The sequence below is a fragment of the Panthera tigris genome, chromosome A1 (assembly GCF_018350195.1).
Source record: "Panthera tigris isolate Pti1 chromosome A1, P.tigris_Pti1_mat1.1, whole genome shotgun sequence".
NCBI classification, from domain to species: Eukaryota; Metazoa; Chordata; class Mammalia; order Carnivora; family Felidae; genus Panthera; species Panthera tigris.
This window is the reverse complement of record NC_056660.1, coordinates 172,305,071-172,323,783: the sequence shown is the minus strand read 5'-3', so window position 1 is coordinate 172,323,783 and position 18,713 is coordinate 172,305,071. Positions and strand designations below refer to the sequence as shown.

General features: G+C 37.1%; 1 protein-coding gene across 4 annotated transcripts in view; it reads left to right on the top strand.

Annotated features, from left to right (window-relative positions):
• NSD1 (nuclear receptor binding SET domain protein 1) overlaps nucleotides 1–18,713 on the top strand; it is a 141,337-nt gene that overhangs the window by 50,934 nt on the left and 71,690 nt on the right. For 3 of the 4 annotated variants that reach the window (XM_042991658.1, XM_042991648.1, XM_007085531.3), the window contains exon 3: nucleotides 13,686–13,821. In XM_042991658.1, coding sequence (XP_042847592.1) covers nucleotides 13,686–13,821 — 136 coding nt within the window. Of the gene's footprint in view, nucleotides 1–12,643; nucleotides 12,744–13,685; nucleotides 13,822–18,713 lie in introns of those variants that run through there. The other variant, XM_042991670.1, reaches the window with a different exon arrangement.

Here is an 18,713-nt window from a genome sequence, read left to right as displayed (position 1 = left end):
TCTCACCATTTGTGAGTTCGAGCCCTGCGTCAGGCCCTGTGCTAACAGCTCAGAGCCTGAAGCTTGCTTCAGATTGTGTGTCTCCCTCTCTCTTGGCCCCCCCCCCCCCCCCGCACACACTCTGTCTCTCTCTCTCTGTCTCAAAAATAAACAATGTAAAAAAATTAAAAAATTAAATGTGGAAAATTCATTTGTATAGAATCTAAGAAAATTCTGGTTTATCTTTTGAGAATAGTCATTGTAAAAGGCATTTGTACTGGAGTCAGGTTTGAATCCTCCGCTGTATTGCTATTTTAATACTAGTTTTATGAACGTAGACAAATGACTTCATTTCTGCCTCAGTTTTTTCATCCATAATATGGAGAAAATACCCTTCTAGCCTATCCTTAGAAGCTACTGTGAGGTTATGAAATAATTATTTAAGTGTTCAGTGTCTGATTTTTGTGCCAAATGTAGCTAGCTAGATCACTACACTTAGTACAGTTATTTTATTTAACAATTCCTCAGTGTGTGCTGTGGTTGAGATGCACTTTGAGTCCTTTTCAATTCTTTTTTTTTTAAACAATTTTTAATGTTTTACTTTATTTTTGAGAGGGAGGGAGAGATGGGAGAGAGAGAGAGAGAGAGAGAAAGAGAGAGAAAGAAAGAGAGAAGGTGAGTGGGAGAGGGCAGAGAGAGAGGGAGACACAGAATCTGAAGCAGGCTCCGGGTTCTTAACTGTCAGCACAGAGCCTGATGTGGGGCTTGAACTCATGAACCATGAGATTGTGACCTGAGCCAATGTTGGATGCTTAACCAACCTAGCCACTCAGGTGCCCTGAGTCCTTTTCAATTCTGACTTGAATGAAATATTGTTGTGACACTGGGCTAGAGGGTTTTTTGTTTGTTTGGTTGTTTTTTTGTTTTTTGTTTTTTGTTTTTTTTTTTGGTCTGTCTTTGAAGGGGGACTGGGGACCCTAGAATGATTTTGAGTACTCACACATAATTGGAGAAGACTTACATAGGAAATCGCTGGGGATGTTTCTAACTTATTAATACAACATTAGAAGTAGGTTTCCATTTTCACTTGTGCTCAGAAAAGTTTAAGTTAGAGCTGAGAGAGAGGCTTTAGAGAGGAAGGTTTATCTGTGACCCTTCCCAGAATTTCTACCGTTACCAGGAAACCAAATTTGTTAGTGTACCCAGTGTCTAAATGGACTTACTGCAGCTCATATTCCCATGATGAATAAATATTGGGGAAAGAGATAATTCCATTGTACTGGAATATTTGTTTTGAAAGCCAGAGTACCTCCTTTCCAAAATCTGGATATTTGGGAGACTAATTGCTAATCTGAAGGTTGCTTAGAGAACTATGATTTCACAGTTTAATAGTCTGTGACTAACGTCTGATGTGCTGTTCTTTCCCAAATTTAGTGGTATTCCCCATTTCCAAATCAGGGAGTTAAGGGGATAGAGACTGATTGCTGGTCATCTTTGAAGTAAAGATCTGTAATATAGATATGTTTGACTATGTCAGGGGAACTGGCTGGCTCAGTAAGTGGAGCATGAGACTCTTGATCTCCAGTTTGTCAGTTCTGAACACCACATAGGTTAGGTGTAGAAATTACTTAAAAAATTTTTTTTAAATAAAAAAAACAAATTTAAAAATTATCATTTATCGTTTTAAGACAAATGAGGTTTTGTGGATTAAGGACCCATAAGGTTTTTATTTTTTCAAGCCTTTATTTATTTATTTATTTGTTTGTTTGTTTGTTTATTTTTTAATGTTTGTTTATTTTAAGAGAAGAGTGTGTGTAGGGGAGGGACAGAGAGGGTGAGAGAGAATCCCAAGAGAGAGAGGGTGAGAGAGAATCCCAAGAATCTCTGCACTGTCTGGCAGATCCTGACTTGGGCTCAGTTTCATGAACTGTGAGATCATGACCTTACCAAAGATCAAGATTTGGATGCTTAACCAACTGAGCCACTCACGTGCCCCAAGGACCCATATGTTTTGACAGTTGCCAAAGTGGACAGAATAAGGCATCTAATTTTGCTGCTTAGGAAATGGCTTATTGTAGGCTGTTTCAGTTCAGTTAAAACATTTTTATTGAACATGTGTTTTGTCCCAGATAATGGAGATGTAGGAGTGGATGATACCTTGTCTTCTTGAAGTTTAGAGACTGGAATAGATAAATACAAATTCTAAATTCTGTATAATGGTAAACCAAGAGATAGGATAGGATATAGTAGACACTTAAGCACTTAGCCCAGCCAAGAGATAGGAGGTGATGGAAGTAAGGCTTTCTGAGAAGACCTAGGAGAAAGAGGAATTCCAGGCAGAAAGGAGATGGAAGGACAAAGAGTATGATCTAAAAGGGAAACTGTGGACAGCTTGGTGTAGTGTTAGCTTTTGAGGTAGGAATTGGTGGAATAGGAGATCGGAGACAGAAATATTATCTAAGTTCTAGCCTTATTTTACAGCTATTCTTACCTTGACTGTCACTAACTCTTGAAGTTTGTTTTGAGAAATTTGTTACTAATAATAAAACTAGTGATCTTTCTTCCCCAAGATGAGTACACCTCCCATCCCAGTCCCAGCTTAGGAGCTTCGTTCATTTCTCTCTCCCAGAGAGACTGAGCTCCCAGAGGACTTGTTTGTTCCATCTCTATATTCATTTATATGCTAGTCAGAATATATTTTTGTCCTCTAGTGATGAACTATAGAAATGATCCCTGAAAGTGTAGTCTTGTCACTCATAACATTTATAAAATGCTTAAATATAAAGAAGTTTCCTTGAAAATAATTTACTAACATAATAATAAAGTGCGTCTTTCATAATTTTCACCCCCTAGAAACATCACTGTTTTTACCACTTTCCAAACTTAGTAAATATTTGAATGATTGAGTGATCCAACATGAATTACTTAAACTAAATTTCATCAATTCAGCAAACATCTGGGCATCTACTATTATGTGACATGTTACAGAGACAGAGATAAGACCGTCATTTCTACTTAGGTTTTTTAGTATTGTTAAACAATATATCTTAAAATGACTGAGGAGTAATGGGAGAAATTAAAAAACCCATTTGACCAGTTTTACTTGTTACATCTTTATTTATTTATTAAAAAAATTTTTTTTAATGTTTATTCATTTCTTGAGAGAAAGAGCATGAGCAGGGGTGGGGCAGAGAGATAGAGAGGAAGACACAGAATCCGAAGCAGGTTCCAGGCTCTGAGCTGTCAGCACAGAGCCTGACGTGGGGCTTAAACCACAAACCCGTGAGATCATGACCTGAGCTGAAGTTGGATGCTCAACTGACTGAGCCACCCAGGTGCCCCTACTTGTTACATCTTTTTAACCAAGTTGCATAAAACAATTGCATGATTAAAGAATGTTTAAAATGAAAAAAACCTCAGAATTCTGTACCTAACAATTACAGTTTTTGTATTTGTTTATTATGCAAGTTTTGTTTCCACAGTGGTAATACCAACTTTTTAGGAGCACCTGGGTGGCTCAGTCTATTGTGCTTCTGACTCCTGGTTTCAGCTCAGGTCATGATCTCATGGTTTGTGAGTTCCAGCCCTGGGTCAGGCTCTGCAGTGGTGGTGCAGAGCCTGCTTGGTATTCTCTTTTCCCCCCCTCTCTGCTGCTCCCCTGCTTACCCTCCCTCTCTCCCTCAAAATAAATAAATAAACTTAAAAAACAAATAAAAAAGAGTCGGGTGGTCAACCAACTGAGCCAGCCACCCCAGTGCCCCTTTTGTAATTAATTATTAGCTTAATTACACTATGGACAGGAAATATATTCCATATGATTCCAATCCTTTCAAATTGATTGAGATACACTTTATTGCTTAGGGCATGGTAAATATTTATAAACAGTCCCAATGCTAGAAAAAAAGGTTTATTTCAGGGTGCCTGGGTGGCTCAGTCAGTTGAGCTTATGACGTCGGCCCAGGTCATGATCTCGTTTGTGAGTTTGAGCCCCACGTTGGGATTCTCTCTTTCCCTCTCTCTGCCCCTCCCCCACTTGCCTGTGTGCCTTCTCTCTCTCTCTCTCTCTCTCGCTCTCGCTCTCGCTCTCTCCCTCTCTCTCTTTTGCTCTCTCCCTCTCTCTCCTTCTCTCTCCCTCTCTCTCCCTCCCACCTCTCTCAAAAATAAAATTTTTTTTGTGGGATCTTTGTGGTTTTCTACATATAAGATCTGCAGATAGACATAATTTTACTTACTCATTTCAAATGTGGTTGCCTTTTATTTCTTTTTCTCGCCTAGTTGCTCTGACTAGGACATACAGGAATTTGCTGAATAGAAGTGGAGAAAGTAGGCATCCTTGCTATGTTCTTTATCTCAGAGGAAAGGCTTTCAGTCTTTCTCAATTAAGCATGATGTTCTCTTTGGGATTTTCATATATGACTTTTATTATGTTGATAGTTTCCGATTCCTAGTGTGTTGAATGGGTTTTTATCATGAATGAGTGTTGAATTTTGCTAAATACTTTTTCTGCATCCATGGTCATGATCATGTGATTTTTTTCCCCATTCTGTTAATGAGGTATATTATATTTGCTGGTTTTATATGTTGAACATTCCTTGTCTTCCAGGAATATATCCCACTTGGTTATGATGTATGGTTTTTGTTGTTGTTGTTTGTTTTTATTAATTTTTTTGATTCCAGTATAGTTAACCAGTTTAAAAAAATTTTTTTTTAATGTTTTTTTTTTTTTTAATTTTTTTTTTTTCAACGTTTATTTATTTGTGGGACAGAGAGAGACAGAGCATGAACGGGGGAGGGACAGAGAGAGAGGGAGACACAGAATCGGAAACAGGCTCCAGGCTCTGAGCCATCAGCCCAGAGCCTGACGCGGGGCTCGAACTCACGGACCGTGAGATCGTGACCTGGCTGAAGTCGGACGCTTAACCGACTGCGCCACCCAGGCGCCCCTTAATGTTTGTTTTTGAGAGAGAGAGACAGAGCGTGAGTTGGGGAGGGGCAGAGAGAGAAGGAGACACAGAATCCGAAGCAGGCTCCAGGCTCTGAGCTGTCAGCAGAGTCTGATCAGGGCTTGAACCCATGAACTGTGAGATCATGACCTGAGCTGAATGAAGTTGGATGCTTAACTAACTGAGCCACCCAGCTGCCCCCCATTTGTTTTTTAATTGACATGTAATTGTTGTGTAACATTGTGTCATATAACAAAATAATGTTTTGATTTGATACTCTGTTTTTTAAGTATAATTTTCAATTTGTTTTGCTAGTATTTTGTTAAAGATATTTGCATCAATGTTCGTAAAGGATATTGGTCTGTATTTTTCTTGTGGTGTCTTCATCTGGCTTTGGTATCAGAGAAATACTGGCCTCAAAGAATGAGTTAGGGAGTATCCCTCCCTATTTAGTTTTTTAGAAAAGTTTGATAAGGATAGGTGTTAGTTCTTATTTAAGTGTTTGATACAACTTCCCAGTGAAGCCGTTAGATCCAGGGCTTTTCTTTGCTTTTTCTCTTTCTTTCTTTTTCTTTCTTTGCTTTTGTTTACTCATTATTGAGTCTATCTCTTTGCTAGTTACAGGTTTATCCAAATATTGTTTCTGTGTGTTTAGTTTTGGTAGTTTTTGTTTTGAGGATTTAGGGTTTTATCTAGGTTATCTAATTTGTAGGCATACAGTTGTTCATCTTATTCTCCTAATCCTTTTTGTTGCTGTAGAATCAGTAGTGATGGCCACACTTTTATTTCTGATTTTAGTAATTTGAGTATTTTTTATTGGTCTGCTAAAGATTTATGAGTTGTGTTGATCTTTTTAAAGAACCAGCTTTTGGTTTTGTCAATTTTTTTTTTTTCTATTCTTGATTCTCTTAATTTTCCCTCTAATCTTCGTTATTCTTTCTGCTTGCTTTAGGTGTAGTCTGCTGTTCCTTGCTAGCTTAAGGTGAAAGTTTAGGGTATTTGAGAGATTTCAAAAATATATACATGTCCTCAGCTATGAAATCCCTCTAAGAACTGCTTTTGCTCTGTCTTTTAAGTTGTGGTATATTTTGTGTTCATTTTTTTTTCAAAGTATTTTCTAATTTTCCACATGAATTCTTTGACTTACTGGTTATTTAGTAGTATATTGTTTAATTTCCCAATTTCCCTTGTCTTTTTAGTTCCTAATTTTGTTCCATTGTGGTTGGAGAATATATTCTGTATTCCACTTATTTTAATTTTATTTTTGAGGCCTAATATATGGTCTATCCTTGAGAATGTTCATATATACTTAGGAAGACTGTGTATTCTGTGGTTGTTTGGTAAAATGTTCTTCAGATGCCTCCTAGGCCTAGGCCTAGTGCTGTTCACCCCTTTTATGTTCTTACTGATCTTCTGTCTAGTTCTCTCCATTACTGAAAGTGGGTTTTGAAGTCTCTGTTACTGTTTCTCTTTTTCTATATTTATTTCTATGAGTTACTGCTTTATGAATTTGGGAGTCTGGTTTGTTGTATGTATATTTGTAATTGTTATACCTTCCTGTTAGATTGACATTTTGTCATTATACAATTTCCATGTTTGTCTCTGGTAACCTTCTTACTAACCTTCTTACCTTTAAGTATATTGTGATATTAATATAGAGAAGCTACCCTTTTTTGTTACTGTTTTCGTGTTATTTCCAACCTTTTGCTTTCAACTCCTTTTTTTGAATTTGATATAAAGTGTTTTGTAGACAGCATATAGTTGGATTATATTTTTTGTCCATTCTGCCAATCTCTGCCTTTGAATTGCAGGGCTTTTTTTATTTAATTTTTTTTTTTATTTTAGAGAGAGAGAAAGTGGGATTGAGGGAGAGGGGCAGAGGGAGAAAAGAGAGAATCCCAAGCAGGCTCCACGCTCAGTGCAGAGCTGAATGTAGGGCTTGATCCTGCAACCCTGGGCTCATGAGCTGAGCCAAAATCAAGAGTTGGATGCTCAACCATAAAGCCACTCAGGCGACCCTGAATTGTAGTTTTAAATCCCCATACATTTTATCTAAGTAGTGATAAGGTAGGATTGATGTCTGCCATTTTACTTTTAATGTATCTTATGGTCTTTTTGTTCCTCTGATTCTGTTACTATCTTCTTTTATGTTAAATAGATATTTTCGAGTGTAACATTTTAAGTGTCTTGTCATTTATATGACAGTGCCCCCTCCCTCCCTAAATACACACATAGTCGTTTTCTTAGTGGTTGCTCTGGTGAAGTAGTTATGATTGCAATTAACATCTAAATTTGATGCAATGTGGTTTGTATTAATACCATATCAAGACATTCTTTATTCATGAAAATTTGAACTGTTGTTGTCCTTTATTTCAGCTAAAGAGCTCTATAATAATTTCTTGTAAGGCAAATTTGCTAGGGACTCTCCTTTAAATGGAAATAACATGCGTAAGTATTTTTTTTAGTAATAAAGTATATACCATGTTAGTTTGTGGAATCAGCTAGGCAGTACTTACTGAGTATCTATTCTTTACCAGGTACTGGGCTAAGTGTTAGATATAGGTAGGATGAGAAGTCTCTTTTTTCTCTTTAGGTGATTACAGTCTCTGAGATCCTACTGTGGGCTTGGTGCTATGTAGACTTTCAGAGAAGCTTTGCTACTATCAAAGTATAATGAAATCATATCGATGCTTTATAAAGCACATAAGTTAACACAAATGTAAGATAATCTGTATTTTTATTTTATTCACTCAATATATTATTAAAAGAACAACAATGTGAGTTTTATATAATCTCTTACCTTAGGTGTCCTATTTATAAAATAGAGGCATTACCTATTTTTATCATGAGAATAAGGGAGTCACTTTTGACTAGGTTACAAAAAGGTGAAATTCCAAAGTACAATTCACATAGCTCTTTACAGTGTAGTTCTTACTATAGCCTTTAAAACTGGGTATTTTAAATCAAGTTATTAAAAATATTTGCATTCTGGAATCAATAGAAGCAGTAGTAGACTGTTAGCAAATGTTGAGAATATTTTTAGTAACTAAAACAAAAAGTGAGTCCTTGAGTTGCAGTAAGTTCTGTAATTGCATCCCTAGGTCCTTATCTTAAGTTCTATATCAATGTATACTGTTAAAAAAGTTGCTTTAGAAGATATTGTTTGTGGGGTGCCTGGGTGGCTCAGTCGGTTAAGTGTCTGACTTCGGCTCAGGTCATGATCTCACGGTCCGTGGGTTCGAGCCCCGCGTCGGGCTCTGTGCTGACAGCTCAGAGCCTGGAGCCTGTTTCAGATTCTGTGTCTCCCTCTTTCTCTGACCCTCTCCTGTTCATGCTCTGTCTCAAAAATAAATAAGTGTTAAAAAAATTTTTTTTTTAAAAAGAAGATATTGTTTGTTGTACCAGTAGACATCCATGTATTGTACAGTTAAAATTTGTTAAGAGGCTAGATCTCCATTAAATGTCCTTACCAGAATAAAATTTTAAAAAGAGAAAAAAAGACCTTGTTCTATGAGTTAGCTGATTTTAAATAGTTCACTCAACTCTAAGTTTTGGATGTGCATGTAAGGATATTGATATCCAAGGATTATCTATGCTGTGGTAGCATTCAATAAACATTGAAATGGAACACAATTTAAGTCCTGTCCCATACATCCAGGCACATACCTGGACCACCTGAGCACATTTTATCTTAGAAATGTAATATAGTTTGGTGTGGACCTCTTCATGGAAATTTTATTAGTGAAAGTGTTTAAAGATCTCACCTGAAGTGTCTTTCAACCATAGCTTTTGGCTCAACAGCCAGTTCTTGATTGTGATTGAAGGAAATGCTTTAAAAATAGCAGTGACAGGGTTTTACAGGAAATTTTACTGTTGAAATGACATGTTGCTGTCCATGAAAGACTAGAAATGGAGATTTTGAACCTGTTGGTTTTTAGATTGATTTAAACACTTAAAAACAAGTTCTGGCCATATTCATTCAGTTGAAATTGGAAAAAATGTGTTGTATTAAAAAAAAAAAAAACATGGTCTTTGGAATTAATCAGGTTTAATTTTAGGTCTTTACAGTTGTGATGTAACCTTTACAATCCTCAGTTTCTTTTTTTTTTTTTTTTTAACTTTTTTTTCTTTTTTTAATTTATTTTTGGGAGAGAGAGAGAGACAGAGCATGAGCAGGGGAGGAGCAGAGAGAAAGGGAGACACAGACTTCAAAGCAGGCTCCAGGCTCTGAGCTATCAGCACAGAGCCCAATGTGGGGCTTGAACCTGCAGACCGTGAGATCATGACCTGGGCTGAAGTCAGATGCTTAACCAACTGAGCCACCCAGGCACCCCAATCCTCAGTTTCTTTATATGTAAAATGGAGACATTGCCATTTCATCATGTGAGGATTAAACAAGATTATGTGTATTGGTTTCTGGGGCTGACATAATAAAGTGCCCCAAACTGGGTGGCTTAAATAATAGAAATTTAATTGTCTCATGGTTCTGGAGGCTAGAAATTCAGTGTTAAGTTGTGGGCAAGGGTTGTTTTTTTCCTGAGTGTTGTCATATTTGTTCCAGGCCTCTCTTTAATGTCTAGTTACCTCAAGAGTTCCTTGGTTGGTGGAAGGATTTTTCCCTGTGTCTTCCATCATCTTCCCTCTGTGTGTGTCTGTCTCTGTTTCCAAATTTTTCCTTTTCATAAGGACACAGTTATTTTGGATTAAGAATCACCCTAATTGACCTCATCTTGATTATCTGCAAAGACTCTATTTCCAAATGAGGTCTTGTGGGGTATTGTGGGGCATACTTTTGGGTAAGCACAGTTCACTTCAGTAGTGTATATAAAAAGACTTAGAACCATTGTATTTTTTCCAACTGTACATATAGAGATATTAGGAAAAGCCATTCTGGAATGTGCCTGTCCTGCCTAAGTTCAGATGATACTTCTTCACTCTAGTCTTCCTTGGTATTCTCCAAGTGTCTTGGCATCAGGAATTCATCCTTGTGTCTCTTTAAAAAAAAATTTTTTTTTAATGTTTATTTTTGAGAGAGAGGGAGACACAGAATCCAAAGCAGGCTCCAGGCTCTGAGCTGTCGGCACAGAGCCTGACATGGAGCTCAAACCCACAAACTGTGAGATCATGACCTGAGCTAATGTCAGATACTTAACCGACTGAGCCACCCAGGCGCTCCCCCTATCCTTGTGTCTCTTGTTCAGCTTTCTATTGTGGTTGTTAAGTAAGTTTGTATGCAGATAAATTATGGGTTTAACATTGGTTATTTGGAAGTTTTACTTTTCCAAGGTGAAATCTTTAAGCTCTTCTGAAGAGAAGGGTCATATTTTTCCTTATTATTTTCTCTGCTTCATGAATGCAGGCCTCTCTTTGGTCTGGAATCCTTGCCTGTGTCTAATTTTTTAGCTGTTAAAGTTAGTTGGATTTGGTTGTTATTGTCCGTGAATAATATAATATTAACAGTATGCATTTATATCGACATTATTTTCCACTGTGTTTGCACACATTGTTTTATTTGGTTCTCGTGGTTAATCAGTTAAGATAGCATTAGAAAGAGGCTGGCTCAGTCAGTAGAGCATGCGACTTGATCTCAGCATTGTGAGTTTGAGCCCAATGTTGGAAGTAGAGATTACTTAAAAATAAAATCTAAAAAAAAAAGAAAAAAAGAGCATGGGGGAAAATGAATGCTTCAAGTTTGTGACAATCTTTATCCATGATACCAATAATTTAATGAAACTTTTTTTTTTTTTTTGAGATAGCACCTGCACACAAGTGAGGAAGGGGCAGACAGGCAGGGAGGGAGAATCTTAAGTAGGCTCCTCGCTCAGAGTGAGCCCAACTCTGGGCTCGATCTCACAACTGTGAGATCATGACTTGAGCCAAATGCAAGAGTTGGATGCTTAATTGACTGAGCCACCCAGGTGCCCCAATGGAACAATTTTTTGTGTTTCTCACTGACTTTGTTATTTTTTAAAATCATCATTATAGTTTCAGTGTAGTTTCTGAATGGTTACATTGTATGTGTGAGTGTGTGTTACATCTTCATTATTCCATAACTTTATCTGCACTTTGCATATTTCATTGAGTTGTCAGCATATTTCATTTAACAGGTCTCTTGTTGGATGTTAACTTTTTGTTGTCATAAATAGCTACTTGAAGTATTTTTCTACAATTCATTTACTTTTTGAGTTTTTCCTTTGGGTTACAATATTAGGCATAGAATTGTTTTCATTTTGATAGTTCATGGTAGAGCAGGTGTTTCTTGATTCTATAGCTTAGGAAACAGGCTGAATTAAGTGACTTGTTTAAGATGACATAATTTGTAATAGAGTCAGAAGACAGAACTCATTACTACTTTGTCTGGTTATGTGATTCAGCTTCTGGCTTTACCTAATACCACTTATGTTATGTTCCTTCCTTGCTATTAAAAGTATATTTTTGGGATGCCTGGGTGGCTCAGTCATTTGAGTGTCCAAATCTTGAATTTGGCTCAGTTCATGATCTCAGGGTTCCTGGGATCGGGCCCTGCACTGGGCTCTGCACTAACAGCACAGAGCCTTCTTCAGATTCTCTCTCTGCCTTTCCTCTACTCACATGTTCTTTCTCTCTTCCTCAAAAATAAACATTAAAAAAATGTTTTTTAAAAAATTGCTTGTTGAGATACGGTTGACATTTGAAGGCATGTGTTTTATGGCTATACTTCTGATAATATCACTTTTTTGAAGTAACATGAGGAAGACTGAACCAATATCATGTCATAGATTGATTATGGCTTAGTTTATCATAAAGCATATAATAGTCATAGGGTTTTATTGTTACTGGATGATAAGGCAGTGGTTGAGAGTTTCGGCTGTGGCATTGGACTACCCAGATTTGAATCCTGGCTCTGCCACTTGCTAAATAGCATATGACCATTGGCATGTAGTAAAATAAGAGTAGTAATACAGTATTTACCTTAAGATAATTAAAAAATGTGTATCTAGCACATAGCAAACAAGTAAATGTTAGCTACTATTTTTAAAGTGATTTAGGACTTGAATAAATCAGCCAATATAATGTTTAGCAATGATTGCCAAATAAATGATCATAAATTATATGGGAACCTACTCAAATTGTAGTTTTTAGTACAGGCAAATAAAAAATTTGTTTTCCCATCCTGTCTTCGTATCTTGGTTTTAAAGTTTCAAAGTTTGAAAGCCAAGTTTCAAACCTTTTTTTCCTGATAACTTACAAACTAATAACAGGCAAAAATGGCCTTTTTTTTTTCCTTTCAAAGCATAACATGTAGTCTGTCTTATTTCCCAGTAACTCTATACTTGTAGAACTAATCACAATATTTTCAATAAGGGCATTCCATGGGATTTAACTTCTGTCAAATTATTGTCAAGTTTATTTATTTTCAGAGACAGAGACAGGGTGAGCAGGGAAGGGGGAGAGAGACAGGGGGAGAGAATTCCAAGTAGGCTCTGCGCTGCCAGCACAGAGCCCAATGGAGGGCATGACCTGAGCCAAAATCAAGAGTTTGATGCTTAACCCACTGAGCCACCCAGGCAGCCCTGAAAACAGAGTCTTAAAGTTGAATTGGTAACTTACAAGTCATTGGATTGAGCTCAGTTCTTTGATTTCCTTGAGGTGGAGTATTATTCATTTGAATACTCAATTTATTTGAATGATTTCAGTCAGTTCATTTAGCATACTCTTTATTGAATGCTTAATTCATTTTAGGCATTAAGGAGGGAAGATTGAGTGGAGGAGCTCACCAAACCTTTTTCAAGACATGGCACTTTCAGAAATTTGTATGCCTCCTTGAAGTAAATGGGAGAGGTTGGTCTTTGTCCAAGTACCCTAGGAGCTTCTTTTGGCTACCTAGGAATATCTCAGTACACTTACAACTCCTTTGGTGTTGTGGGAAGCTCAGTCCTACTGAACACAAAGCTGTCTTCATCTTAAGCAAGAGGTCTGCTTATGGTGTGTTAAAGGCACAGGCATGGGTTTAGAGCTTAGATGGAGGATGTTGGATTGAAGATAAATTAGGCATATTATTTTTGGAGAAAAGATGCAGCTAGAGTCTCTACATTAGACAAGTCCAGGAAGCTTGATTTGTATTCTTTTTATTCTACATGAATGGTGTTCCTTGGAGTTGTGCAGTATACCGTTCTGCAGGTCCAAAGTCTGGGTCAGTTGCATTGACACTGCTAGAGCTTAGCCTGTAGCATTCAGGATTATTTCATTAGAGCCATTATTGTTATGTAATTAATAGGAATGTGTATGTTTGAGAAGGATGTCAAATATAACCTGCAGAAGGGATCATAGTCTACCTGCCCCCCCCCCCCCATTTTATTGACATATAATTGACATGTATTTGGGACAACATAGTCCCTTGACATTATTTCTAAATTCTTTTTATAATCTTCCCGCTCTCACCTAGCCATGTTGTGATGCAAAGACTAGGGCAAAAACATCTTCTAGGAATGATTCTGTGTCTTTTTTCAGTTTTTAGGTTTTTATAGTTCAAAATAATTACTTTTTTTCTTTATGAATGTAGGTAGATTACTTATATAAAATAAATATAAGTTGAGAGCTGCTACTGTATAAAGGGCTGTGTTATGAACAATTAAGACAATTTAGTTCTTTGTAATTGCTGTTAAGCTGGGCGTTTTCATCTAGAATTCTGTGCATTGCTTTCTCAGAAGGCTAATAGTAAAATAGTACACCATTTCAAAGGTTTTGATTCTTACTGATGACCCATGTTTTGTCTGTCTAAAGTGTCAACCCAAGAAAAAGTCTACGCCATTGAAGTATGAAGTTGGAGATCTCATCTGGGCAAAATTCAAGAGACGCCCATGGTGGCCCTGCAGGATTTGTTCTGATCCATTGATTAACACACATTCAAAAATGAAAGGTAATACTAGTAGTTGATTATATGTTATAAAATACAGTATGGAATAAAAAATTTGTAGCTATCTTTAGTAATACTCCATTTTTACCTTTGAGTATTTTGTGGATGAATTGTTATTAATATATTTTACCTTTTTGAATTTTTTAAAAGTTTTAGTTTATGATTTAAAAATTCAGTTATTCCATTTATAGATGCCAGGAAAATGTTAGGTTTGTTACCTAAAGTTACACATTGTCACTTTGAGAATCTACCTCAGTCTTTAGGTTTGTATCTTTGCTGTTAAGTTTTCAAGCTGAAACAATTATAATGAAGGCTTATGAATTATTTTGAATTTTAAAATCTTGATTTAGAGTATTCCCTTTAATTACTGTACTTTGTTTCTTATTTGCCCTGTTTGAATATCAGATATCTTTTTTTTTTTTTTTTAATGTTCATTCTTGAGAGAGAGGGGACACAGAATCTGAAGCAGGCTCCAGGCTCTGAGCTTTCAGCACAGAGCCCAGTGTGGCACCTCAAAATCATGAGCCGTGAGATGAAGTCAGATCCTTAACCGACTGAGCCACCCAGGCGCCCCATGAATATCAGTATCTTTAAAATAATGTAAGGTGGGGGCCAAAACTTGATCTTAAGCTGCCTTTTTTCTGTTAAGATGTTCTGTGATTTAATTTTAATTTTAATATATGTGTATTTTAGTTTTGCATAGGTCATATATTCACAATATTTAAAAAATCAACTCCCTCCTTTTCTCTGATCTGCTGTTTCAAAAAGAGTAACCAGTTTTTAATATTTCTTTCTATAAATCCAAGTATATATTCTCATCTTTATTCTAACACAAATGTAGCACTTTTGTTGTTGTTGTTCATGTTCTACAGCGTACTTTTTTTGCTTGTTAGAGGTTTTCCATGTTAGTGCATTGAAGACTGTCTTTTTTAATTTTTAGATTTTTAAATGTTTATTTTTGAGAGAGAGAGCGAGCGAGCGTGCGTGCGAGAGCTAGCGCTAGCTGGGGAGGGGCAGAGAGAGGGAGATACAGAATCTAAAAGCAGGCTCCAGACACTGAGCTGTCAGCACAGAGCTCAATGCAGGGCTCAAACTCATGAACCACGAGATCGCATGAACTGTGAGATCATGACATGAGCCAAAGTTGGACACTTAACTCACTGAGCCACCCAGGCACCCCAGTTTTCTCTCTCTCTTTTTTAACAGCTGCATAGTTTTCCACTTTTTGAATATGCTGTACTTTCTATAACCATTTTCCTGTTGATGGACGTTTAGGTTGTTTCTGATCTTGTGTTGTAAAGCCTATACATGCATATTTACATACATATGTACATAACATAAATGCGTCTCTGCACACACAACAGTGTAAAGAATAACTTCCACATATGCATGTCTGTCTGTAGGATGATTTACCAAAAGTAGGATTAATTGCAGGATTTGATTTTATATTTTGAATATTGAGGTATACCTAAAGAGCTTTATAGGTTTTTTGTTTTATTCATCTGTAAATCTAAAGTCTAAATCTAAAGTCTAAAGACCTACTGTTTTTTGTTTTATTCATCTGAATTTTTAAAAGTATTTATTTTGAGAGAGAGAGAGCAGGAGAGGGGCAGAGAGAAACAAAGAATCCCAAGCAGGCTCTACACTGTCAGCGCACAGCCTGACATGGGCTCAAACTCGTGAACTGCGAGATCATGACCCCAGCTGAAATCAAGAGTTGGATCTTTAACCAACACCCCCAGGCAGCCCAGCTCACTGTTTTTTAAATATCTTATTCTTTGTGGGTTGTTTGGACATTTAAGTACTACTAGTAGAAAATTATTTTATTCCTCCCCCTCTGCTCTTACTTGTTGTACTATGCTATGCACCCTAATTGGGTCCATGCCATTTATTCAACAATTTCTAGCTATATTGTACAGTTAGTGTGCTAGGTATTGTGATCCATTAATGGGCAAAACATCAGTCCTGCTTGCCCTTTTATGTAATTAGAGTCCAGTTAAAGAGATAAGATAACAACAAATAATCAGGCAAATAATTACTTAACTGAAAAGTGTGTCCAAACTGGTGTACAATTAGTGATATAGCAGGGGTACCTAATTTGGACTTGTGGTGCAGGATATTCAGAGGCAGTTATGTTAGTAAAGTTATCTTTGATCTGAGACTTGAGAGGATGAGTTGGCATTAACTAGGAAAAGAAGGAGATGATGGTTCCAGGCACAGAAAATAATGTGTACTCTGGCTTTGAGTGGTCTTCCACCCATAGAGTGATGGAAGGTGGCACAGTATGAAGCTGGGAAAGTTGATATGAGTCAAATCATGTAGCATCTTTTAGACTTGACTTAAAATTTTTAACTTTATTCTTAATTTTTTTTTTAATGTTTATTTATTTTTGAGAGAGAAAGAGACAGAGTGTAATCGGGGAAGGGGCAGAGAGAGGGAGATACAGAATCTGAAGCAGGCTCCAGGCTCCAAGTTGTCAGCACAGAGCCTGACGCGGGTCTCAAACTCACGAACCGGGAGATCATGACCCGAGCTGAAGTCGGATGCTCAACCGACTAAGCCACTCAGGCATTCCTGTACTTTATTCTTATAACAGTGTGATGCCATTAAAGGGCTATGAGCAGAAGATGATGTGATTTGATATGTGTTTTGTAAACTTTTCTCTGACTGCAGTATAGAAAATGGATTGGAAGAGGTTATAAATAAGTAAGAGCAAATTGCTAAAAGGGTCATTGCAGTGATTATGGTGAGGCGAATATGGTGAATAGAGAATAAAGAACAACTTAGGAGATAAATCTATATGATTTGGTAATGGATGGGTAATGAGGAGTGAGGGAGAATAAAGTCTTGAGGTTTCTGTATCTTTGGATGGCTCCCAAGATTTTATCTTCACCAGTACATCAGTAAGTGGTGCCATTTAGTGAGAACACTGAAACATCCATAAGGTGACATCTGCTTGTTGTTGTTAACTGAAGCCATGAACAAGGCATGGAGGAGATGGCTTGTGACAAAATGTACAGTGAAAAATAGGGTGGCTTTGCGGAAGCCATTATTTGAGGCCTGTATGTAGCTACTAAGCTTGGAAGAGAGATGGAGGAAAAATCAGAGATGGAAGCGGAAATCCAGGATTATTTGGTATGTGGTACTGGTGACTAGTATGTTTTACAAAGGAAGATGTGATTGATTTGGTTGAACTTTGCCTGGAGAGCAAATAAAATGTCCATTAGGTGTAAGGGGGTTGGAGATCAGTGGTGTTTTTGGCGTTATGTTGTGGCTGAAGTTAGATTAGACTGGAAATGGAGACAAAGGTAGAGAAGTGGAGATGCGACAGGTAGAAAGATATATGGGGTCCAGAAGAATTGCTAAAAATGGGGATGATCATGTTAGTAGTGCTGATGAGAAGAGTCCTGGAGATAGAGGGTATTGACAGTTGTAAGGGATCAAAGACAGGATCGTAACAGGATTTTGGGAAAAGAGAGAGGTAGATGGTATCACAGTGAGAAATTGGCCTCGGTGGGAGGAGAGGTAGCATCCTTAACACTAGGGGAGGGCAAGGGTGCAGTGACTGGAGGTTTGGTGTAGTATACTTGAGGATTCCTGTCCGGCCTGTTTCTCGTGAGTCAAGAATGTGATCACACCAGACAGCAGGTGCCATTACTGACTGGAAAATACCATGTTTTATTTTTGCACTATAAAAAGGTTAAAACTCTTAAATTCAAGACAGCTTCCTATTGACAAAATGACAAAACATGTTAAAATGGATCTATTTAACCTTATAGCTAGTTATCTCATAATACGTCTCCCCCCCCCCTCCCTTTTTTTTTTTTTGGTAATTTTTACTTTTGTTTTCATTTCCCTATATTTATGGCCAGCTGTAGTCAGCCAAGTTCTGGAATCCTAATTATTACTCTTAGTAGTTAACGCTCCATTTTTCTTTGAACATGCTCTTTTTTTTATTTTTTATTTTTTGCTTGTCTCCTTCATAACACATCAACTGGTGGAATCACCAGTCTTGCCATTGACGCTGCCTAGTAATAGGACATTTTGGATAGACTGCTGTCAAAGTTACCTGTTTCCCACCACACTGAAACTATGACCAATATTAATGTCTGACTGTTTTGTAGTGGTATAATTTCCCCTTCCTACCTTTTATTTTGAATATTTCAAACCTATAGACAAATTGAAGAATAGCACAATGAACACCCATATACACTTTACTTGGGCTCAACAGTTACTACTTTGTATCACTTTTTAGTTGATACCAGTGAAAAATTAAAAATTGTACTTCAGTGTTCATATTATTGTGCTCATTCATGTTTATTGTTTTCTTAGCAAAGCCAAATGTTTCAAATGGTATTAGAAAAACCCACATTTTTTTTTTTAAAGCTTTTTTATTTATTTTGAGGGACAGAGCGAGCGAGAGAGAGAATGAGCAGGAGAGGGGCAGAGAGATGGAGAAACAAAATCCTATGCAGGCTCTGCACTGTCAGCTTAGAGCCTGACACAGGGCTCAACTCATGAACCCGTGAGATCATGACGTGAGCTGAAATCTGGAGTTGGTTGCTTAACTGACTAAGTCACCCAGGTGCCCCAGAAAACCCAAATTTTTATAAAATCACTTTTAGAAGTCATTGTTTACTTATGTTATATACAGTGCATATGATTAAAAAAGTCAAGTGGTTAATTTTGTAAGCCTTGTTTAGAAAACAGTCTGCTCTTTCTATACCCTCTCTTTAAGCTTTAACTGTCAGCTGGATCTTTTGAAAGTTAATTTCTGTATCTCAAAGTTCCTTCTGGATTACTTTTTACTTCTCACTGTAGAAGTTGTGGATTAGTCATTTTAATCCTTGCTTTGGGCCTTAACCTCTCACCAACCTCCAGCATCCTGCTATCTT